Here is a 24,655-nt window from a genome sequence, read left to right as displayed (position 1 = left end):
TTTTGAGGAAGTTCACCTCAAAAAAATTAGAGAATTTTTTTATTTACAAAGCGACTGATTTTATCAAAAATTGGATGTATATAATAAGTGTGGGAGATAATGTTACTTTAACTGGAGCTTTTGGTGAATATAATTTAGTTGTAAGAAATAAATTGAATTAAAATTCATCTCTTCGCGGTAGTTTTGAAAATTGAATACCTGAATGATGTCCATCAGAAATGAAAACGATTTCTTGATGGACTTAAAAAGCGCCGACATTTGGTTGTTAAAAACTTGACATTTGAAAATGAACCGAAACTTCCCTTTTTTTTGAAAATTTTCAATTTCATGGAAAATAGAGAGATTAAAATAATCTTTGTAAAATCGGGTTTTTCTATTAAAAAATTTTTTGAAGCTGACGTTTTTTATAAAATGACTTTTTAGTAGGAAAAATAAAATTTTCTTTGTACTTATAACCGGAAAAATAGCAATCATTTTTTTATGGTAAGATTTACAAAAATCACAAAATTTTTTTTAATAAATAAATAATTTTTTATTTTTGAAAAAAAAAATTTTTATTATTAAATTTCAATTAAAAAAAAACTTTTTTTTAATTCAATATTCATAAAGAAAATCAATATCTTCAAAAAAAAAAACCCAAAAATTGTTTAGCGCCCAACTTATGGCTTATAATTACTCCCACACAGTATTTCTACAGACGGTTAGTCCGATGGTAATTAACTAACAGTAAAAATTAAACAAACATAACAAAAAAAAAACAATAATTTTTTACAAAGCTCATTATCAAAAATGTGATAACTTCTCAGTAAAATAAGTACTTAACAGATAAATTCTTATTGTATGTGTATTTTCAGAAAATCTATCGAAATAAATCACAAACTTAAAAAAAAAAATAAGACACTCCTAGACTCGACAATCTGAGCCTAGAGATTGGGTATAACGTGAAGCTAACTGCTCAGGGTGTAATTTATGACAGGATCGTCAGGCATAATCTGTCCCTCAATATCAACACTAAACACAAAATGACACTCGAAATTTAAATCTACATTATTTATTCAAGATTTACAATCTCGTAATACTTAGCACTTTTTAAACTTGATCCTTAATTATAAATCTCATAAATATAATATTTAGTTTTTATTATTTATTGTAATATAGTATCTATACTCAAATAATATAGAATAGTAGACCCGCCATCAATTTAATAAAGTTGACAAAGTTCAAAGTTCAACATTAATATTGAATGAGAAATTTCGAGTTCAATATTTACAATAAAAAAATCCTTTTTTTTTTTAACGAATGAAATACGCCTTAGCCTTTGACTCATAGTTTCATTTTGCTGACTCACAGAACTGCAGAATTTTTATTTATTCCTTCTTCCTTCTGTTATTATTTATCACGTGAAATAAAAAATAAAAAAAAATATTTCAAGAGTTTTTTTGAATATGTCGGTCGTGAATTGTATACATATATTACTACCTATAAACACCAGGTATTTTTACACGGTTCCGAGTCGAGGTTGACCCCGTCGCTGCAGTATTCTCATTCCTGAGTGACGTCTTCATGTCTAACTCCGCGGGGCATTCCGCTGGGATGTGATGCATTTATATACATGTTATAACACACCCATTAAATATTTTATAATCTTCCCTGCTATTATACGTTACACCGTTTATGGCAGCAACACTAGTATAACAATAATGTTCACGCGCTTGTGAAATTTTGTTAGATAACAGCAATAAATAAAAAAAAAATTAAAAGTAAAATTCGCGGCAGCTTTAAGGAAATTTATTAATTATTATTCAAAAATTATTTTCGGTACGATATTAAACATGTTGATATTTATGTAAAGTTTAATATTTAATTATCATGAAACGAAAGTTCAATTGTAAAAAAGTTTCAACCAAAATTAACGGTATACTTATTTGGAATATTCATTTATATTTATTTGTAGTTATTATATATAAATGAAGAAACGAGTTAGTAAGAATGATTTTAAAAAACTCGGATGAAAGATACAATAAGGATGATTAGCAGCAATGACATTGCGTGCTTGGAAAATGCACCGGAATTAAAAGGGAGACTGCGATGGATGCTGGGCTTAATAAGATAAATAAATTTATTTATAATTGAAAGGAAGATTATAACATGATATAAAGGCGACACACTCCTTAGACGGTAACTCCGGATGTGTTAATTAATTGTTTTGTGGGAGTATTTTGTATACATTTCAAAATATGTCGCTACTGTTTTTATTTGAATTTAAAATAGACGAGGAAAAAAATTTTTTTTTTCTTATAAAGAGAATATATGGTAACTGTTTAGCTTCAAAGTTTTTTTTTTAACGATGGAGAGAATTATTTTGAATTATTAAGTAAATTTTTTCTTAAAGTTTAATAAATATAGAATAATTAATAAAGAAAAAATTTTTTTTATTTCAATATTTTGACAGAAAAAAAATTAAAAAAGATTAGATTGAAATTTTTGAAAATTTTATTTTTTAATTTGTTTGTTTTATTACATGTAAAAAATACTACATATATACTCTATAAATATTTTATTATTGAATTTCATAAAATTAAACAATTACTTAATAAATAATATTTAATTTTTTTAATTTTTAGAGTACATAGTTATAAAATATTAAGATTCAAACTTCGTGAAATATAAAATTTTTGAATTTTGGTATAGATACACAGTAAAAAATTTTTCTTCATTGTGTAAATTGTAAAAATTTTTGTGTAGAATATTACACCATAGTGTGTAGAATTTTACATTCTCATGTGTTGATTTAACACACTAGAATGTGTAATTAATATTAGTTTGTGTAAAAACAGTCAGTAACATAAATATTTGTGTTAAATTTGATGAAAATTTTTTTACTGTGTATCGATCGTTTCCAAAAAAATTCCTATTATAATTAGATCCAGGAAGTTGGCGTTTTTTCTTTGTTCAAATTTAAGTTTAAACATATGAGTGCTCATTTAAACAACTGCGAAAGTCTTGGCCCTAATTATAATTTATTAATAAACAAAAAAAAAATCTAGAATCCCAAAAAGTAGAAGAACAAAAACTGTCTTAAAAAAAAATTAAAAACTAGTTGATAAAAAATTCATTTGCTTAAAAAAATCAATTTTCTGCAAAAGAAACCAACGATTTAAAAATAAGTTCTTACCTTCCGAAAATAATGTATCCTCGAAACCTCTTGCTCCAAAGGAGTCACTTTCTCATCAAAAAATACAAACAACTCGGCTCCGAAAGTCTCAAAAACTCACTCGCGGTCACAGTTTCTTAACGAAACAATAAAAATCCGCGAGCGTCACAGGAGTTAAACAAAAATTTATTTAAAAATCCATGAAACCCGAAAAACAAATTTCCTAAACATAAACCTTACATATAACCCTTAAATATTAAAAACTATTTCCCCTTCTTCGCGCCGTCTCAATGTGCAATTTCCCTCTCCCTCCCCCACTAAAACGGAAACTCTTTCTGAGAAATCCTCGGTACGTCTTGCCGTCACACCGCGGAATTCCGAAAACTCTTTCCCGAGTCAGTCCAGTTTAACCGCGAGTTTTCAAAATTCTAACTGCATGTATTAAAAACCAACATATACAACTAACAATATTTATAATTATACTTAAAATAATTTGATAATACTTATAATATTAATAATAGGCAGCTCGAAAACGTTAAACTCGCCCTGTCGCGGTCGCGAACGGATCTCGGCTGCTGGCTCGCTTTCTCTCTCTCAGCTCGCGCTTATTTCTTGGTACCACCGTCACGAGCGCTGTTTACACACACGACGATAATGAGGGAGAGGTTCCTACCGCCGACGTATCCCTTCCCGTTTATCTGGGAGCCAACCGCGAACCGCTGATAACAAGGTGGGAAAGGACCAACCTTACTTATCCACACACGCGCCCAAAAGAGGGGCTCCTGCTTCGTCACACACACAGATAGATAGCATCGTAAAGAGAGAGAGAGAGAGAGAGAGAGTCCAGCATCAGCATCAGCCTCCGCTCCGGCTCCAGCGTCTCAATCTGTGGGAGAAAGACCAGAGATTGGAAATAAAAGGTGAAAAAAGCAAGCGAGTAATCGACGCGAAATCAGCGCAGCCTCCGAATGGACCAAAATGGCCACTTACCCGGAACACCATTGGATAACCGGAAGCTTCCAGGGCGTGGTCGAGAGCCGCCCTTGATTGTCATTTCGTGGAAATAATTCGCGAGATATCGAGACGGGGGTAAAGGAGACGGCATAGTTACCGGGTGGGGTTCTTGATAAAGGGGTTGAAGGATGAAGGGTGAAGGGCGAAAAGCTGGGGAAAATACGGAGCTGAGAAGGGGCTTTTTTATTCGAACCTCGGCAAGGAGAAGGGGAATTCATGAGCGAAAGATAAAAAAATAAAAAAGGGTGAAACGCTCGGATCCACTCGGAAGATGGACTGTGTACGGTTATATTATGGAAGCTGGGTGCAGAGGAGTGCCGAGAATGAGAAAGACCGAGAAGGAGAAAGGGTGAATTGAGGAACCTTTTTATTGGTCCTCTGTAAAAAGGAGGACTTGTGTGGATGTATTTGTTGGTACTAATGTACTATTACGGATAGGCAATGCGCATACTTGAGATAACTTACTATTATAGTGTGTACGGTACTGTCTTTATCTAGACTTGAGTGCTCTTATATATTTTTCATCTACTTGCTATCTGAGTCTCTGAGGTAGACTATAAATAATAATGTACTTGCAATATGCATATGCATTGACTCACTCCTCAGGCAATGGCTTATTAATATCTTTTTTTGTCGAACTACACTGTTTTATGTTTTATGTTATAATTTACTAGAATTTTCATTTATGATTTTATGTTAGTTGTTAGAAAATTTTGTGAGCGATGTATTAGAAATGAATAATTAAAAATTTATTTAATTATGGAGAGAAATTGATTTTAAATTTGTAAAAAATAATTAATTTATCTAGTTATACTAATTTATTATTACACAGAAAAAAAAATTAACTTGAATCAAGTAAATAATTTTGAAGAATTTTATCTTGTTGATTTGAGTAGAAAAATTCTTAAACTAAGAAATTTTTCTTGGTTTAAGTAAATTTGACTTCATTCAAGAATTTTTCGTCTCGATCCAAGACAATGAAACTCTTCAAAATTATTTTCTTGGTTTAAGAATTTTTCTCTTGATTCAAGTTAATTGTTTTTCTGTGTATTTATCGTACTTTCGTTCGTAGAGTAATAAATTCGTTAAGTTTATATAGAATAATCTAATTTTAAGACTCTACTTCAATGTAAATACTGTAAATATTGTATTGTTTTATATTTGCTATTTGGCTGTTGCGCCTTGGCATAAATTAATAAATCTAAACTTAAATCTAAATCTAATTTAAACATAAAGCTTGTAGAATTACTAAATTTTTATTAGATTTATTTAAAAATTACTATAATTTTAATGTACTTTTCATATTTATACTATTTAAATAAGTGAAATTTCAACTAATTATATTTAAGGATGAAATAAAACATTTAAAAAAAATTTATTATTTGGAATATTAGGTGAAAATTAACTAACCAAGTTAATTTATTTTTGATGTGGAAATTTTTTGATGAATTATTTTTTTAGTTATTATTATTAATTTATTTTTTACCAATAATGATTTATTGAAAAATAATAATATTTTACAACTATTAAATTGTTAAAATACTGAATCAAAAAATAAATTTATCTATAAATATAAAGAAAGAAGGAAAACTTAAATAACCGAGCATTACATCGAACACAAAAGTTTTAAAAATCTAAATAAACTCGAATATTTACTTGCATTAAACCAGGGCCTATTATTTTGATATAAAATACATAGAGCATGTTTGATATTATTATTATTGTCGCAGTCATTATTTAGGAAAATGCAAGTACATATTATATGCAGTCTACCGAGAAAAGCAAGAGCATTATCTTCTTGAAATATAAACGCAAACAAATAAATATGAAGTAAAGGAAGTAAACCGTAGATATTCATATTTTCGATATATATGTTTATATATTTGTTATTTTTATCGACTATTTGTAGTTACGAGTGGGCAGTATTTTTACTATCGCGTTAAAACCATTTAACTTTTGTTGAGGTTTGTCATGACGAATTGCACAAAGGAGCATTCATATAAATAATAAATAAAATAAATATATGCGTACATACTGTAAAAATAATTTGAGTATAATAAAAATAAGAAAACTTGTTTATGATAAATAATAAAATAAATGTAAAGAATTATAATAATATTTTGATTGAAACAAGCAATTGACAAGTTTGTCACAATTGTTAGATTTAACAAACTCACTCCTCCTATTCGTGGAAAAGGGACATCTGGCCGGTGCCAAAGCTCATGTCCGTCATCGCTACACGATCCTGTGACTGTATATATATTTATACAATAAAGATGTAAAATTGACAATGGAGGATGCTGGAGAGAAAGAGAGTAGAAATCTGTGTAAGAGCAAAAGCTACTCTTGCAATATACGAATAGAAGGCACTACGGTTTAGCTGTTGTGTCGTTAATATATATAAGAGTCTCTTCCATTTCCATTCGTGGGTGCCTTTATACCCCCCTTATCCATACATATATACATACACATTTATGTGAGTTGTATACGGATATAAGTACACATACATACCAGTCTACTCGTCATCCACGATGGAAGCTAATCCGACGGCCGAATGTTTGACAGAATAATTTTCACGTTAGCGGGGAGTATTATATGCTTTTATAAGGCCATGGGGTTCATGGGTATTGTCGCCAATAAGCCGTATCCCGCACCATCATAATACGTACACATACTTTTCATTTTTGTGAACAAACGCATGACCCAGTACCCAGTGCGAAGGTAATGCTGCATGACTGAAAAAAATAAAAAAATTCATTTAATAATAAAATATCAAACGTTGTTTTTTATGCTGACGCTTTATTTATTTTTTTTTCTCTTTTTCGAGTAATCACCTTTATAAATAGGCATTACCTTTTACCTTTTTATGTGGATAAAAATATTTTAAAACATATATTTTATGTGTTTTTATATTAATATCATATGCGATGCGATTTGAAGTAAACGTTGATATTCATAAAACCACTCGGTTTCATTTTGATAAAATATTTTTAATCGGCTGTTCTATTTTAAAAAACAATTATTGCGAAAATTTTAATCCTATTTTTTTTTTTGTTGCATTTTTCAGTAAACAATCTATTTTTTTTTCTTTCAATTTTTTTTTTAAATTCACTAAAAAAAAAAGTTAACTTGAATCTTGAGAAAAAAGCTTAAGTCATTAAAAGTCCTCAAACTAAAGTTTCAAAGTCGCTATGAGACTGCCGTGACTTGTGAACTATAAATAATTAAAATTTTGCTTCATTAAATAATGACTTTTGTTAAATTGCACTGTATTTTCTTAAATATTGTCGTTTTTGAAGATATAAGCTCATCCCGATGTTACACTCATCAAGAGCTTTCATTTGAATACCCACATGCATTTTGACATATTTTTCATAGATACATATATATGATAAATATAAATATATGAAAAATTGATGTGCGTACTCAAATGAAAAGTTTCGAGGAGTGTAATGTCGGGATGAGCTTATATCTTTAAAAATGTCAATATTTCACAAGATAAAAGGTCGTTTCTTAATTATGTTAAATTGTACTGTACTTTCTTAACTATTGACATTTTTAAAGATATAAGCTCATCCCGACATTACACTCATCGAGACCTTTCATTTGAGTACCCACATCAATTTTTCATATATTTATATATATTATATATAAATATATGAAAAATATATCAAAATGCATGTGGGTACTCAAATGAAAGCTCTTGATGAGTGGAACATCGGGATGAGCTAATATCTTTAAAAATGTCAATAGTTAAAAAATTACAATGCAATTTAACATAATTAAGAAATTACCTTTTATCTTGAGAACTATTGACATTTTTAAAGATATAAACTCATCCCGATGTTACTCTCATCAAAAGCTTTCATTTGAGTACCCACATGCATTTTGACATATTTTTCATATATAGATAAATATAATATATATTAATATATGAAAAATTGATGTGGGTACTCAAATAAAAGGTCTCGATGAGTGTAACATCGGGATGAGCTTATATCTTTAAAAATGTCAATTTTTCACAAGATACAAGGTAATTTCTCAATTATGTATCTAGAGATAGAGAATTTTCAAATGCAGCCTAAATATTTATCATAATAAATTGACTATCAGTGAGAATTAAATGAAACCTTGAAAAGGCACAAATTCAAATCAAGACCTTTGCAATGACACTAAATTTCACTAAAATAACCGATTTTATCATATGACTATCCTGGAAACAAAATTTTTCTTATTCTCTTAATAATATAGATTATTATCAAATATAAAATTTATTTTGATTTAAATATTTTTATCTTGATTCAAGAGATTACATTCTTCAAAATAATTTTCTTAGTTCAAAAATTTGTCTTTTAAATCAAATGAATTTTTCGATGCAAAATATATTAATCAATGTAGCCTGTAGACTGTAAATTTTTGTTCTATAAGGCAAATTTGAAAAAATCTTCAAAATAAACCAGTCGTAATATTTACAGTAAAATCTTAAAGCTTTTTGACATCAGACCAAATAGAATCTGTAAGAAAAAACAAAGTTTTAGTTTTCATGTTTGACTTAAAAAAAAAACAAGATCACAACATATCACGGATTGTTAGATATAAATTGAATTAAATATCAAATTTCAGTATAGATATATATTTATATATCTTACGGATGTTCTCAAGTCGTCAACAAACTGACTTGCCTTCAGCGACAGCTATTATTCGGTATTGGGCCCTATAATGCATACACATGGGCATATAATAAATGTGAGTATAAGTAAGGATCTATGTTGCTCTGGGCTGGAGCTTTAGAGCCAGGACAAAATAAGATGTGTGTTGTGTACGAATTGAGACGATCCACCAAGAATAAGTGGGAATATAATAAAAAATCTGACGAATGAATGGAAACGCCCCTGGCAACATCTCCAGTCTCTATGGAATGATCTGGACACGTTTCCAAACAGAAAGAATTGCGAGGTACACGAGTATAGTCCACACAACAATAGGACATCATGTATACCGTCATTTACTTGTCATCATATTGAATAACAATGCTAAATAACAATAATAATTTATATTATTATTATTACAATTTACAATGATAATGTTTTTTGATTTAAAATTTTACACGGAAAAAAGTAAACTGTAATAAATAACAGTCGATTTATAATAAGTTATAATCAACTGCTAAAAATTACCATTTCAAACAGTAAAATCGTCATTTTACTATTCACTTTATAATGTTTACAATTTAATCGTTACAATTTACTCTTTACATGGAAGAAAATACTATTTCAAGCAGTAATATTCGCTATGTAAATTTCTAAAATGTTAAAGTATAATAATTAAGAATTCAGACTTTGATATTTATCATTTCGTACCTAAAAAATGATCTTATGATATGTAAAAAGTATAAAATAAAGTTAGTAAATTTCTAATACAAGCAACGTCAATATTTATAAAGTAAAATGGTAAATTTTAAACACAATGCTAAAAATCAAACTGTAATTATTGACTTGCTTGGACTGGTAAAATGTATATTTTAAAAGTATAATTTTTACTATTTCAAATGTTAAATTCTTCCAGAGTGAGACCCACTTCTTTTTCATCTGAGTTCCCCTTCTCCTCATAATATCGACTATAGAAATGGCAATTTTTACTGTTTGAAACTGTAATTTTTTAAGATAAAAGAGTCGTTATTTACTATAGTGACAGCTACTAATCACTTATTGTGGATATTAAATTATAAATTGTGGCTTTTATACTTTCTACATTAAGTTCTGTAATATTTATATTTTTGCCACCCCGATGTCCGCTTTACTGTTTGAAACTATAAAAATTAGCCGGAATCCGAGTGAATATTACAGTTTACTTTTTTCCGTGTAGTGAATGAAATTTTAGAAAAATACCATAGTTCTTATCTTGCTTTCGTTTTAAAACACCCTGCGTGATTATGATCGCGTGACGTCAACCGCGAGAAAAACCTTAGGTGCTTCCAGCCCCTTAGACCTGTCACTCGACACCAAATCAGACAAAATCTGTCAAAAATATGTCATGTCAAGTTTACAATACTCGAAAGAGCTGTACTAGGTATAGTATATAGTATATAGAGTATAAAGTAGGTATTGGTAGTGTCCTTTTATAAAAATCCGTATCTTTTTTCACGGGTATCTGAAAATATAATGTATATTTATATTTTTTTATTTTTTATTTTAAAATTCTTGATACAAAATTCAAGTCCTATGTTTAGGTGTCCAAAGTGGATCTCCGGTCTCTGGCCCACTGAGTAATATATTAGGTAGGTGGGCCCGTTGTCGTGTTACATTTGACACCCTTCGTATCGGGCCAATAAAATAAAATGGCTCGTGGAATGCGGTCGACAGGGGATCCTTTATAACATACGTCTTTCTCCAGTTAAGATTATACTCTTCTTCTTCGTTTTCAATTTTTTTTTTTTATATTTTATTCTTGTCTATATACAATATAATATTTTTATATTCTATCATTTTATTTATTTTTGGTCGGTGTCACGTCACGACTTACTCGTTTATCCTTTTTATTTCATAGTAACTTTGTCATATTTAAATAGAGATAAATTTAAATAAATCTAAAACATAAAAAAAAAAAAAAAAATATTAAATATTAAATTAAAGTAATAAACTAGATTAAAATGTTTTTAAAATTATATGTAATTAAATAAAAACTAGATTAAGTATAATAAGTATACTTTTTTTTCTTTTTGCAACTCGTTAATCACAAGGTGATGATTAATGATATATCAATGATGAAATTACGATGACTTAAACACAACTATAAATGCAAATGATTGTGGATTTAGTTATAGATTCAAGGATTAGATAAATAATCTAGTCAATTTGACACCATCATCAAATTCTAATGGACTCTTTTGTCCCTCATTTAGTTACGGCTGTCCATTTAGATAAGTGACAGACGTCAACATAAGTTCGATGTATATCACACATGCTCTCACTCATTTCCGGATTTAAAAAACACATTAAAAAACTTAATTTTATTAAAAATAAATCCTGAATTATTACCATTTTTTTTTTTTTTCGATAAAAAATTATAATAAAATAAAAAATAAAAATAAAACAAACAAATAAATAGTTTTAAAATTTAGTACTGTGTTCGGTGAATGACTTTGACTTAATAACAAAGGTAGCCCGGAAATATAAACAAAACAAATACGACTTATGTCTTATATTTGTGACGCTGAAGAACGAATATCACGATAAGAAAGAGTTAGTACTCGAGGGTAACATTATGAACGTATAATCCGTTAAATCCGGTTTCTTCCACCCGCAATCATTTGTATAAACGTTTCTTTTACCTCATTTTTTAAATCCTGCCTATAGATCTTGTTTTTCTTTTGTCACTCGAGAATAGATCTTTCTAATCTACCACAATTTTTACCTTTTTCATTCACATTTTTCTTCAGCAACCTTTATAATAATAAATAATATTTCTTAATATATTTTTATTTATTTATAGTCTTCTTTTATGTATAAAACTTCAATATATCTATATGTATATATTATTTTTTTAAATTTACACCGTCATCTAGACATTGGACACCAGACCTTACTCGTCAACCTTCATTCCGTATAATAAGTACTCAGTGAGTTGCTGCATCTTTTTGTCTCTCTCAGAGTCTGAGCATTCACCGAATAAATTGTCTATCATTTTTTTCTGTTCCGGTGACAGAGTCTCCAGCGGATCTAGGCCTTTGGCGAGTATACTTGGAAGCATTACGTCGTAATACAAAAAAATCTGTAAAGAAAATTCAATATAATATTAAAAAAACAAAAAAATTTTATTCTGATGAAGATGAAACATATATTAGAATTTATTTTAATTATTAAATCAAGAGTTGAGCAATTATTAAATTATTTTTTAAGTGAAACTTTTTTATTGACGGATGAGAGAAATTTTATAATAATGTAAAAAAAATCGTCACGATTTTCGGTTACGCGTCATGTTTTTTTTTTATTAAAGTTCAGTATAGCGGCGTAAAGAATAAATCTAGTAAATATTCTTAAAAAAATTAAATAATAATTTTAAAATAAAACAAAACACAATTAGAAAATAAAAATATATATACGTACATATTTTTTAATTAATCGTTTCTAATGATTAATTTATTCATTTTGAATTCTCTAAAATCATAGCATGTCTACAAGATTAACTGTCATCATATAATTGTATTACTTTAAATAGATAATTCCAATTATTTACTCATAATTTGTGTAATTGAGTAAGTTATTAAATATCTGCTTTGAATTATTTTTACTAAGTTATGACATGAAATATGAATATTAAAGTTCGTTATATAATTTTTGTGAACTGATTAACTAATTTTTAGATTAAATAATGGCAGAGTCTAAATAATGACAACAATGGTAATTACGATGCGACCATAATTGATGAAATACAATAACTATAATAACCCGTGTAAAAATCATCTGATATCATGATGAGGTTCAGTATGAATATCATATTTTGACACAGATATGAGATTCATATAAAAGCCATATTAATACCCATTTGATACCCGTAATAAGTAAAATATTTATGGGGACAAATTTTTTTTTAACTAAATTATAAAATGTTTATTTTTCCTGTTGGAGAAATAAAGAAAATTTCTAGTAATTTAATAACGAAATCATTATGATGTTAACATAAATTCATAATAAAGTGATGGTCATATCTGCATAAAATCATAATGATATAGTTAGCCTTTTTAAATCGTTATATAAAACTATTGAATCATAAATATATACAGGAAATAATGCAAATTAATTAATTCAAAGAAATTTTTAAGAGGATTTAAATTGTCAAAAATTTTTTTTAAAACAAGATAGTGTTTTTCTAAATACTCTTCTAAGTTAAGAAAATCAAGAAAGAAAGTAAGTAAGTGTAGTTTAACAGTCTAGTGCATGATAAAAATACTGCTTTTCTCAATTATTATACTTTTCCTCTAATTAACAGAAAAAATGTAAATTTTACTATTTAAAGAAATTCGTTCACATAAGTATTTTATTTATTACTCATCATATTTGTGTCAAAATATGAGATTCATAATGAACCTCATCATGATATCAGATGATTTTTACACGGGAAGACCACGATAAAATGAATTACTCATATTATTTGTATGCATGGCTATAATACTAAAATAGCTTTGATCTAATACGGAAAAAAATTTTTTTCTTAAGCCTTATCGACCCAATTTCCGTGAAATTGTAAATCGTAGAAAAATGATATCATAAAGAAGTTTCACTTCTTACCTGTGTACTCTGGGTAAACATACATATTTTTTTTTTTACCTTATTAGTAAAAGTTGCGTAAACAACGCTGGGTGTTGATGTGCCGGCACTCAAACTGTAATTTCCAGCGCAGAAAGCTCTCACGGGTTCTTCAAATTGAAACCGTACGGAATTGCACTCCTGATCGAGGAAATAAGTGAGTCCGTCCCAAGCACACACTACTATTTTATCAGAACCATCGCCCGTTACGTCTAATCGCGATAACGCGAATATCAAATGATCTACTTGCATCGCCCTGCAATTAAAAATAAAAATACAAATTAATGGTTTAGAAACACACACAGGAAATAATTTTATATAAATTAAGACATTGATTAATTACCATAAAATAATTTCATCTTTAACAAGCATAATTGTACCATCGAGAGTGGCTAGCGCATAGGGTTTGCTATTAATAATAACTTTATCATTTGAATTAACATTAACATCGACGGCTTCTTGCGTTGATTCATCAGAACTGAGTTTGGTATGTGAGAAATCATCATACGTTGGTAAGACGGATTTTTTAGGCGAATTGCTTTCAAAGTCTCCTAGGATAATGTTCCCACCAAGTACATTGCCATCGACTTGATCAACATCAGAACTTCCTTCGTCAACTCTTGTGGGCTCGCGAATAATGTTATCTCTTTTGCCTACACCCTCGTCTAAGCTTCGCTTCCGAGTGTCTAGCTGCGAGTAGTTACGTTTGAATTCAAGGGATCCTGTTTTGAATTCCTTCTTCTCTTTTGTTGAACTTTCAAATGTATGCTTAACACTAGTGTCTTTTGGCACGAATTTTGGTGGTGATTCATCGGAGACTAGATATTTTGTGGTACCAGGTTCCAAGTTTCCGATAATGGCAGTTGAGATATTCGGGTTTCGCATTCTGGAGATTCCCAGAGTTTGATAATCAACGCAACTTGCAGCTGCTTCGCTCTTGGAATCATCATCTCTTAGTTCGCAGTCATCTCGGTTACATTTTATACGCATAAATGTACCTCCTGGTTGAGCTACTAGTAATGTCGGAGTGCCGTCACTCATATGCTGAAAATTAAAAAAAATTTTTAATATAATCTATATATATATATTTATAAGCAAAATAGGGTTCCTTTGACTAAAGTTGACGTCAAAACTACAAACACTACAGATTAAAATGAATGCATTTTCCAAACACTAGATATGTGAAAAATAAATTTGGCTATTTATCTAAATAGAATTCGTAAAAAACGTGTTAAATTTATTTTCTATAAAAAATTGATGTCACTGAGAAAATTTTAGATAACAGAAAATTTCTTCGCACTTGAAGCTAAACAGATTTCAACTTCACTTATGAGACTTGCAATGACTCTAACTAAAATTTTTAATGCTCATTTAGAATCTGTGCAAATCAATTAAATTTCCAATCTCCAATTAAATTTCAAGACTAAATCTAAAAATGCAATTCTATAAAGTGCTCAGCGAAACGGGTCAGTAACAACTAGTACAGTATAAAAATTGTGACGAAACACAGGATCTTGATTTTTAGGTGAGAGTAGAGCATACCTACGCTCACGCTTAAGGCATGCAAAATAAATTAAAAAAATTTTAAGTAAAAAAAATTACCTGGAGTGTTACAGTGCCAATTTGATTAGCACACTCCCATTTATTTAATCCAATAAGTTTACCAGTACCTAAATCGGCGTTACTCGACCATCTGTAAGACCTAACAACACGATCTGTTAATCCGAGAATCATTTCATTAGCACCATCACGGTCTACATCTGCGATCAGAATAAATTTTGTATTTGTAGGAATTCTCTGTAAATGTACACACTCCATTTTACTAGACAGTTGATCCGACTCCGTGGAACTTGAAAAGTGGTCAAAATTAATTCCACCTAAAAAATAAATGATATTAAAATTAGCAGACTTGATAATTTTTTTATTTTATTTAATATAAGAATTTTTGACAAAATATTATTTTTTAAAAATTGCATTTTTTATTTTTTTTTAATTTTTACATGTCAATTTTTTTTTTTTTTTTTGCCATAATTTATCTGTTAAAAATGATTAAATATCTGCTAAATTAATTCTCATAAAAAATAAGTACTGTCAATACCTATTATATGGAGCTGAATTTTAAAGTACATTTTTATTACTTATTACTCACCCATTTTATCTAAAAACTCTTTATTAATGACTTGTGAATAAGTAGAATTTATACTGGGATTAACTGACCGTGGACTGTAATAAATGTGAACCCAACCATCGCCACATACTACAACCAATGCATTTCGTCCATAATTAAAAATATCACCTATAGCGACGCAGGATATCAATCCTAGTCCAGTTGTCTTATGCCAGACTTCAGTTCCCTGTAAAATTAAATTTTATATAATGTTGAGGCGTAAAAGATTCCTGAAAACAATTAAGTCAACAAAAAGTTATGTGGTGAATGGACCACATAACAGAATAGTAAACCTTGTGAACAATCTAAATGGCGAAATGGAATTTCACGGTGGCATATTCAGTGCATTTATATCAAATGTTAAACAACAATTACTCATTTACGTAGAAATTACACAGACTTTTTCTCGTTTTTTTTTTTCTTTAATTAAATTCTAATAAATTTTTTTTTTTTTTTTAATTAATTAATGTTATTTTTAATAAAAATTTTTTATATTTATTTAAATTAATTAATTAATGTTATTTAATTTTAAATAATTTCTATTGATGTATATTGTCGGTAGGTTTATGTTGATTAATAAATAAATAAATAATAAAATAATAACAATAATAAAAATAAAATAATATATAAAATTACTTTAAAAATGTAGAGATCTCCTTCTGAAGTACCAACGACTAATTCATTGTCTCCATCATTGTCAACGTCACCAATGACAATTCCATGAGTCAGAACATTGCCATTAATATCCCACTGCAGTCTCTGAACAAAATTAACAGCCCTCATCGCTCAATTATATATCTAATTACTAATTACTTGGTGATGATCTACCAGCTTTACAGGAATACGGTGTTTTGGCAAATCTGGAGTGAGCATCTGCCACCTACTAGGCGGCCAGACGATGCAGCTCGCTCGAGCAGTCACTAGAGCCAAAGAAATGGGACCAAATGTATTTGAATCAACACTATAGCCCGTATGATCGCCTTCAACCCAGCAATGACCTTTCGGTACTCTCACGTACGGAAACTTGTATTCAATTGTGTTAATTTCATCACCTTCCAGGCCTATCACGCGCTTTATCAACGTCTGGTCGGGATGCTTGGGTGACACGAAGGATATAATGTCACCGCGGTTGAAATCGTTGTTACGGATCTTCCAGCGGCTTAAAAATACGTAGTCGGTTGTTTTTGAGTCAGGGTTTAACGTTGGCTGCATAGAGACTCCATCAACACGTGCGATAGTCCCGACGTTGTAGACAAACGTCACTCCGATAGGAATTCCTATTAGGATGTTACGCACGATGGGTGATAGGCCCATCTATTCGTTTAGTCTGTAAAGTTTATTTATTTTTAAATAAATAATAGTTTTAGATAAATAAAAAACTGTTCTTTATGACAATAATGAAGATAAGTAATTTTGTACTTACTGTGGTTAAATAATTAAACGTCACAAATAATAAAAATAACCACACTCATATATTAAAAAATAATTATTTAGAAACACAAAATTTTTATAAATAAAAAAAATATTGTTTTATAACCTATGAGGTAATGTTTTGAGATATTTTTTAGTGAAAGAGAAATTGATGTTGAAGTTTATGAAAATATCAAGAGATAGCGTTACTTGTAATTCTGGGAATTTTCATTTAATGCTTTGATAAAAAATATAAAATTTTGGTATGAAAAAATTATTTTATATCAAAAATTGTAAGAAAAGTGAATAAATAAAATTAAAAGAAGACAAATAAATAATAAATAATTTCATGCATTTCTCACCACGCCGAGAATCATCCAGATGGCGTTTGCACCTTACTGATAATTCTGAAACAATTAAATAAATAATTAGACAAGTGAAATATAATAAAAAATTATGTTACTAAAGTTAGCCGATGTTTTTTATTTTTTGATTATTTTTCATTTATTAAATTAGAACTAAAAAATATTTTTTAGAAATTGCACTTATAGTTTTTCAAGTTTTTTACAAATGAAATTTTTTTTTATTTTTCTGTAATGATTTTTTCAATGAAAATAAATTCTAAAAATTTTTAGATGTCGGCTCACTTAATTTTCATTAAAAAATTGGTATTATTAAAAAAATTGATAGCAATAATTACCTCAGCGGAAGACTAAAAATAAATTGCAGCAAATGGCGCCTGTCAAATTTTTGGATATTTTCTGCTAAACACACACTAATTACCACAAGTATCACTAATTACAATACACTTAATTATAAAAAAAAAATATTAAATAAAACAACTATTATTTGATTACTTGTCAATAAATAATTTAATATTTTTTAATACGTCCGATTTTGACATGGAACTTTCGCGGCTTTTTGGCGCGAGCAAAAAATTTGTTCATACTGACAATTATTTTGTTGATTTAACGTAATTATGACGTATTTCGATTGTTAGTTACTGTATTTAAAGATATAATAACGAATTGAAGGTAATAATTGATTAAAACATTAAAAAATAACATAATTGAATGAGGATGCAGCAGTTATACGTCTGAGCTCCTCGGAGAGTGAGAAGAATCTGCTTACCAACCGACAAACCATCTTTTAGCTTCCGCGCGGAAAATTGAATTTTAAAAAATATATTTTGCTTTTTGTTTTTTATGCTTTATGTATAATTAATTCAATTCATTTATAATATGTTGTATAGCCCCAAATTGGATTGATTGAAATTTGAGAAACTTATTAAAAAATTTCAAAATCAAAGTGAAGTTAGTCTCGAAATTATCGATATAAATCGAACTATCGAAAGAATATAAATCCCGATTTTTTATTGGCTAAAATAAAAGCGCGCAATTGAAATTGCTATTTTCATAAGAAGAAGATAGAAGCGCCAGAAGCCATAATTAAGAACTTTAGAATTCTTTTCTTTTACAGAATAATATGGAAATCTGACCGTTATTCATCTTGTTTACTTTTTGATTAAATAGTAAGTATTAATTAAAATTCATATTATTATACAATTGCTAATAAATGATGTAAAAATCTTATTAATCGTAATTTGTGTTAATTATATTTATTAATCTTTTTTTAACTAAAATTCCAGCGAAATCATTCTATTCATAATCAGCTGATGTAATATAATTCTTCAAATCAACCGGCCGGTGGAATAAAAAAAAAAAAACTAAACATGTACAAGAATTGATAGAAGGATTATGATTAATTTTTTGATTAAATAAAAAAAAAAAATGAATGACACTTCAGAGAATTCAAATTTTGTTGAGATTAGAAAACGGCACGGTCCTGATGTGGTTAAGTAAGCAAATATTTTTATTTTATAAAATTATAAAACATTGATTCATCACGATGACATTAAAGTTAGCTGTCACTTGACAAATTTTTAATTTTATTTAACAATTAAATTAATTCTAAAAAATTATTTTTAAAAATTTTCATTTTTAATATTTTTAAATGTCTACATCTCAATTTTTGTTTTTTTTCTTATTTTTTTTGATAATACTAAAGTTAACCGACAATTTTAATTTTTTGATTTTTTTTTAATAATTAAATTAGAACAAAAAAATATTTTTTAAAAATTGCACTTACAGTTTTTAAAGTTTTTTACAAGTGAACATTTTTTTTTTTATTTTTTTGTAATCATTTTTCAATAAAAAAAATTCTAAAAATTTTTAAATGTCGGCTAAATTAATTTTCATTTTTTTTTGCCATAATTTATTTGTAAACAAAAGTTCTAAAAATTATTAAATATCTGCTAAATTAATTTTCATTTCATCATGATGTATTTATTTTTTATTTATTTATTAATAATAAATGCCAAGGCCCAGGCCAAATGGCAAGGTATAGAATACAATAATTCTTGTGGAACTGAAGATTTACAAAATAATACAATTTATACATAAAATTAACATGTGTAGGTATATAACAAACAAAACTATAGTGATATAGAAATGAATTAAGCTTAACAATATTATAAATTTAAAAAGTATATTTGGTAATAATTTATGATTAAATTTAATGAGATTTAAATGTCCATTTCTTATTTGGAGTAAAAGTTAACTAACTGTATGGCATTGAAACTAGCAGAGTTTGACACTTGACGTTTATGTATTTAATTATTTTTCAACTAGTGCCTACTATTTTCAATATCTGTCATTTTTCATCCAAATAAAAATTTAATAAAACCATTAATAAATTTTTTTCATCACAGTTTTTTGGTTACAAAAAAAGTCATTCTGAAAGAAGATATATTTGGGTCTTATTCTTTAGCAGAAAATTTTTCGAAAAATGAGTGGAACTTTAAGTTACCTTCAGTAAAAATAAAAAACGACAAAGTCAGAAAAAAAAATAAAATTAAACTCTATGCCCCTAAGAAACATGATAAGGATCAAGTTGACAATTTACATCTTTATGGTAAGTCTTGAAAAATAAAATCTCTTGATTACATTTTGCGAAATTTATTTATTGTAATTTGAGTAAGGAGGATAATTTTTTGTTTCAAGCTAATTTCAGGCGTTCGATAGACATTATAAGTGGAAAACCTGAATCAGGCCAAGCATCTGCTTCAAGTACCAGCAAGGGAGAAGTCTCACATCCTCGGTCTATATCAAAGTTTGCATTCGATTTTAAAACTAAAAAAATTATCACGCAAAATTTAAATGGAATGAAATGTCATGAGCACAAAGCAGCTACGTTGATTTTGAAAGAAGATCGAGGTTTTCTAAATATATTAAACAAAAAATCACCTGAGTATAAGAGCTGTCATTTACATTTATCATCAATTATGCTCATGTTCGCAAAGAAAAGTAGGCAGTTCCGGTATAATATTTTTTTGGACAGATTTTCTCAAGATAAATATCTTCTTGAAGGACAGCTATCTCAAAAGCAAGTTTATGAGTTTTTCTCTAAAATATTATATCACATTGTACCTAATCAGCTTTTTGGCAGCAAAACAAATAATGCCAAAATAAAACGAACACTTAGACAGTACTTGGAATCAGGAAGCGAAGAGTTTACCCTCGAAAAACTGCTACTGAGTATGGACGTAAGTAATTGAGAATATATACGTCGATTGAAGTAATTTCATTTAATCTGGACTTTAATTTTGAATTTTTATTTTTTTATTACCGTTAATTTCATTGTTTTCATAAAATACTATACTTTGTATTATTTTTGTATGGACGGTGGTAAAAAGTTTCGACTTCATGGCCGATGAATAAAGACATAATAATAACTAGCAGCCTTACAGTTACTATGTGACTGCCGTGACTTTTGAACTATAAATAAATAAAATTTTGCTTCATTAAATTAATGACTTTTGTTAAATTGCATTGTACTTCTTTAACTATTGATGTTTTTAAAGATATAAGCTCATCCCGATGCTACACTCATCAAGAGCTTTCATTTGAGTACCCACATGCATTTTCATATATTTTTCATATATACATATATATAATATGTATAAATATATGAAAAATTGATTTGGGTACTCAAATGAAAGGTCTCAATGAGTGTAATGTCGGGGTGAGCTTATATCTTTAAAAATGTCAATAGTTCACAAGATATAAGGTCGTTTTTTAATTATTGCACTGTACTTTCTTAACGATTGACATTTTTAAAGATATAAACTCATCCCGATGTTGCACTCATTAAAAGCTTTCATTTGAGTACCCACATGCATTTTGATATATTTATCATATATACATATATATAATATATATAAATATATGAAAAATTGATGTGGGTACTCAAATGAAAGGTCTCGATGAGTGTAATGTCGGGGTGAGCTTATATCTTTAAAAATGTCAATAGTTAACAAGATAGCAATGCCAGTTCTTAATTATTGTCATTTTTAAAGATATAAGCTCATCCCGATGTTACACTCATCAAGAGCTTTCATTTGAGTATCTACATGCATTTTGATATATTTTTCATATATACATATATATAAATATATGAAAAAATGATGTGGGTACTCAAATGAAAGGTCTTAATGAGTGTAATATCGGGATAAGCTTATATCTTTAAAAATGTTAATAGTTCACAAGATACAAGGTAATTTCTTAATTATGTATCTAGAGATCGAGCATTTTCGAATGCAGTCCAAATACTTATCATCATAAATTGACTATTGGTGAGAATGATGAAACCTTGAAAAGGCACAACTCCAGGTCAAGACTTTTCCAATGATACGAAATTTTACTATAAAAACCCATTTTATCATATAAATACACTAGCTACAAAATTTTGCTTATTCTCTTAATAATAAAGATAATAATAATCAAAATAAATATATATTATTTTGATGATTATTATTAATATATTACTTATTTTAGATCGATTCAATAAATTGGCTGGATAAAGTGTCTCTTAAATCCAATAAAATGTACCTGTTAGCTCAAGTTTTATATTGGTTTTTCGACAAATTTATTTGGCACATAATTTACTCGTACTTATATTGTGAAAAGCCTCAAGCAGCAAACTACGAAAAAATTATCATCCATCGCTGGATTAAAAGAGGAACAATTCATCAGCATATGCTCAACAAAACACGTGAAAATGTCTATGAGCCGATACCAAACGATGAAGCCAAAACAATAGATGGGTCACTAGTTCCTAAACTGAGATTCTACGCTAAAAAGTCTGGGTTACGTCCAGTGCTAGTGAAAAGGTGATAGAATTAATAGACAATTTATTTATTTATTCAATAATATAATTATTTTTATTTTATTACTTTATAGAACTGATGAAAGCCAAAAGAAACAATCTAAAATATTTCAGAATATTCTGAAACGATTGTATTTGTCTACCAACCCACCTCAAAAACCACACATTACTCAAAGAATCTGGGAAGAAATATGTAATTTTCGCCAAGTTAATGGCGATAAACCACTTTGGTTTGTCTGCTGTGATATTAAGGATGCTTATGGTTCCATAATTCAAAATAAACTGCTAGAAGTTGCAGGAAAATTGTTAGACGATAATTTACCAGAAGTATTGACAAGTAAACCGATTGCACTGCTAAGGCCAACAAGAGAGACGTTGACAGATTTTGTGGAGTATGAATGTCTAGGTCTTGATTATTTTCCACCTTTACTACCTTCAAGTTCTCTATACTGCCCTATAAATCCGCCAAATAAATATACTACGATTGTCAGTAGAGAAGAGATTAAACAATTTATCAAGGATGAAGTTTTAAACAAATTGGTTAGTAGTCATTATTTAAATGATAAAAAACAATAATGATGCTTTTTGATTAATATTTCTGCATGAAAATTAATTTAGATTTTTAATAATTTTAACAATTTTTTTAAGAAATAAATTATTGCAAAAATATTGACATGTAGAAATTAAAAAAAAATAAAAAATGCAATTTTTTGGAACAAATTTTAATAACAATAATTATGTTTCATGATAAATATTTCTGTATGAAAATTAATTTAGTAGATTTTTGATAATTTAAACAATTTTTTTAAGAAATAAATTATTGCAAAAAAAATTAGACAAAAAAATTGGCATGTAAAAATTGAAAAAAATAAAAAATGCAATTTTTTATAAAATAATTTTTTGGAACAAATTAAAAAAAAATAATTATGCTTCATGATAAATATTTCTACATGAAAATTAATTTAGCAGATTTTTGATAATTTAAACAATTTTTTTAAGAAATAAATTATTACAATAAAAATAAAAAATTCAATTTTTTTTAAATAATTTTTAGAACAAATTCGTTTGTTAAAAAAAATAAAAAAATGATCAAGTGACTGCTAACTTTAATGGCATTATTTCTGCAGGTTCGACTGAGGAGTAAATATTTCAAATTAAAACAAGGAATTGGCCAGGGTCTACCGCTGTCTGCTGTACTAAGCGAAATTTACTACAACGATATGGAGGTTCAAGAGTTACAAAAATTTAAGAATTTGGGAAGTTTGTATCGCTACGTTGATGATTTTCTATATTTGACTGATAACAGAGAAGCAGCAGAGAAGTAAGTTGCCTGTATCAATTATAATTATTTCCATAATTTTAAAATTATTCCGATCCTGACATTGAATTAAATTGATGTATTGTAATCCGAGGACCAAGGATCATGAAATAAGTTAATACTAGATTTTTATTTTTCGCAACGTTTCGGAGTTTATTACTCCTTCTTCAGTCATCATAAATACATAAATCTTTTATGACATCAATATAATTATTTCCTATTTTTTTTATCTTTTAGTCGATTGATTAATTAACTATTGGTAATTTAATACAAACAGGTTTTGGAAAATGACTCAAACTGGGATCCAGAGTTATAATTGTAACTTTAAAATTGAGAAGAGTCTATCAAATTTAGATTCAGTTGATAAAGAGGAATTTAGTTACCTCGGATTTTGCTACAATATTAAGACTATGGAGGTGAGACCAGATTACTCTGGTGTCCCAGTAAGATACAGCTTGAAAATGAACAAAGAAACTGGATATAAATTATTGAAGTAAGTTCATAGTTTAATTTATTTCCGTAAAATTTATTATAAATAAATAAACGATCTAATTATATTTTCAGCTTATTCATCCGCCGAATTTCAAAATTCATGGGGTTGCTGAAGTTATACACATTTGTCCTGGATCCGCGGATAATCTCCAAAAAAACTATCATTAAAACTATTCGAGCCGCTGCCAAGATGTCGGCAGAAAGATGTTTCCTACTCCTGTTCAACATGTTTGACATAAAAAAATTAGACAGAAGATTATTCTTCAAGATTTTTCTTAGTATAAAAAAAACATCTATCAAGCCTCTCCTCAAAACTTGCAATGATTCTTTAAAAGTTGAAGGTTGTCATTTTTTGTTCAAGTTCACAGAGTTACAATTTATCATTTGGTATGAATATATGCAGGCTTTTAAAAAAAATTCTCGTATTGCTAAAAGATTTATCAAGTTAATGAAAAGGCAGATTAATTTTGATTTATTAAAAAATATTACTTGAAAGTAAATTTCATTTTAAAAGACTATTTATAATGATAAATTAAGTGAACAATTTTTTTTTTCTTATAGTGAATTTT

General features: G+C 28.1%; 4 protein-coding genes across 6 annotated transcripts in view; 1 reads left to right on the top strand and 3 right to left on the bottom strand.

Moving 5' to 3' along the window:
* LOC123259706 (homeobox protein OTX2-like) overlaps nt 1-3,329 on the bottom strand; it is a 62,755-nt gene extending 59,426 nt beyond the window's left edge. The window contains exon 1 of the mRNA XM_044720361.1: nt 3,176-3,329. The gene's annotated coding sequence lies outside the window, so the exon portion shown is untranslated. The remainder of the gene's footprint in view (nt 1-3,175) is intronic.
* Nucleotides 3,330-8,873: 5,544 nt separating this feature from the next.
* On the bottom strand, nt 8,874-16,423 carry LOC123259702 (KICSTOR complex protein ITFG2-like). 2 transcript variants are annotated; one of them, XM_044720346.1, is made up of 8 exons: nt 16,277-16,423; nt 15,623-15,827; nt 15,076-15,350; nt 13,817-14,517; nt 13,495-13,729; nt 11,499-11,938; nt 10,057-10,754; nt 8,874-9,201 (listed from the first exon to the last, which is right to left on the bottom strand). In XM_044720346.1, exons 1-6 carry the CDS (start codon nt 16,421-16,423, stop codon nt 11,750-11,752), a joined length of 1,752 nt encoding a protein of 583 aa, XP_044576281.1. In that variant the 3' UTR covers nt 8,874-9,201; nt 10,057-10,754; nt 11,499-11,749. The 2 variants fall into 2 exon arrangements, with proteins under 2 accessions (XP_044576281.1, XP_044576282.1); XM_044720347.1 differs by having other exon boundaries at nt 11,582-11,938.
* A 15-nt stretch (nt 16,424-16,438) lies between these two features.
* Nucleotides 16,439-17,124, bottom strand: LOC123259708 (mitochondrial inner membrane protease subunit 2). Its single transcript, XM_044720367.1, has 2 exons — nt 17,064-17,124; nt 16,439-16,967 (listed from the first exon to the last, which is right to left on the bottom strand). Exon 2 carries the CDS (start codon nt 16,952-16,954, stop codon nt 16,439-16,441), a length of 516 nt encoding a protein of 171 aa, XP_044576302.1. The 5' UTR covers nt 16,955-16,967; nt 17,064-17,124.
* Nucleotides 17,125-18,518: 1,394 nt separating this feature from the next.
* Nucleotides 18,519-24,622, top strand: LOC123259700 (telomerase reverse transcriptase-like). Of its 2 annotated transcripts, XM_044720342.1 has the most exons (9): nt 18,519-18,581; nt 18,699-18,908; nt 19,821-20,023; nt 20,113-20,654; nt 21,946-22,280; nt 22,351-22,816; nt 23,404-23,597; nt 23,872-24,087; nt 24,159-24,622. In XM_044720342.1, exons 2-9 carry the CDS (start codon nt 18,841-18,843, stop codon nt 24,577-24,579), a joined length of 2,445 nt encoding a protein of 814 aa, XP_044576277.1. In that variant the 5' UTR covers nt 18,519-18,581; nt 18,699-18,840; the 3' UTR covers nt 24,580-24,622. The 2 variants fall into 2 exon arrangements, with proteins under 2 accessions (XP_044576277.1, XP_044576276.1); XM_044720341.1 differs by lacking the exon at nt 18,519-18,581 and having other exon boundaries at nt 18,653-18,908.
* The last annotated feature ends 33 nt before the right edge of the window (nt 24,623-24,655 follow it).

This window comes from Cotesia glomerata, linkage group LG2 (genome assembly GCF_020080835.1).
Source record: "Cotesia glomerata isolate CgM1 linkage group LG2, MPM_Cglom_v2.3, whole genome shotgun sequence".
In the NCBI taxonomy this organism is placed as follows: domain Eukaryota; kingdom Metazoa; phylum Arthropoda; class Insecta; order Hymenoptera; family Braconidae; genus Cotesia; species Cotesia glomerata.
Note: the sequence above shows the minus strand (reverse complement) of the source record. Positions and strands in the feature narration are given on the sequence as shown.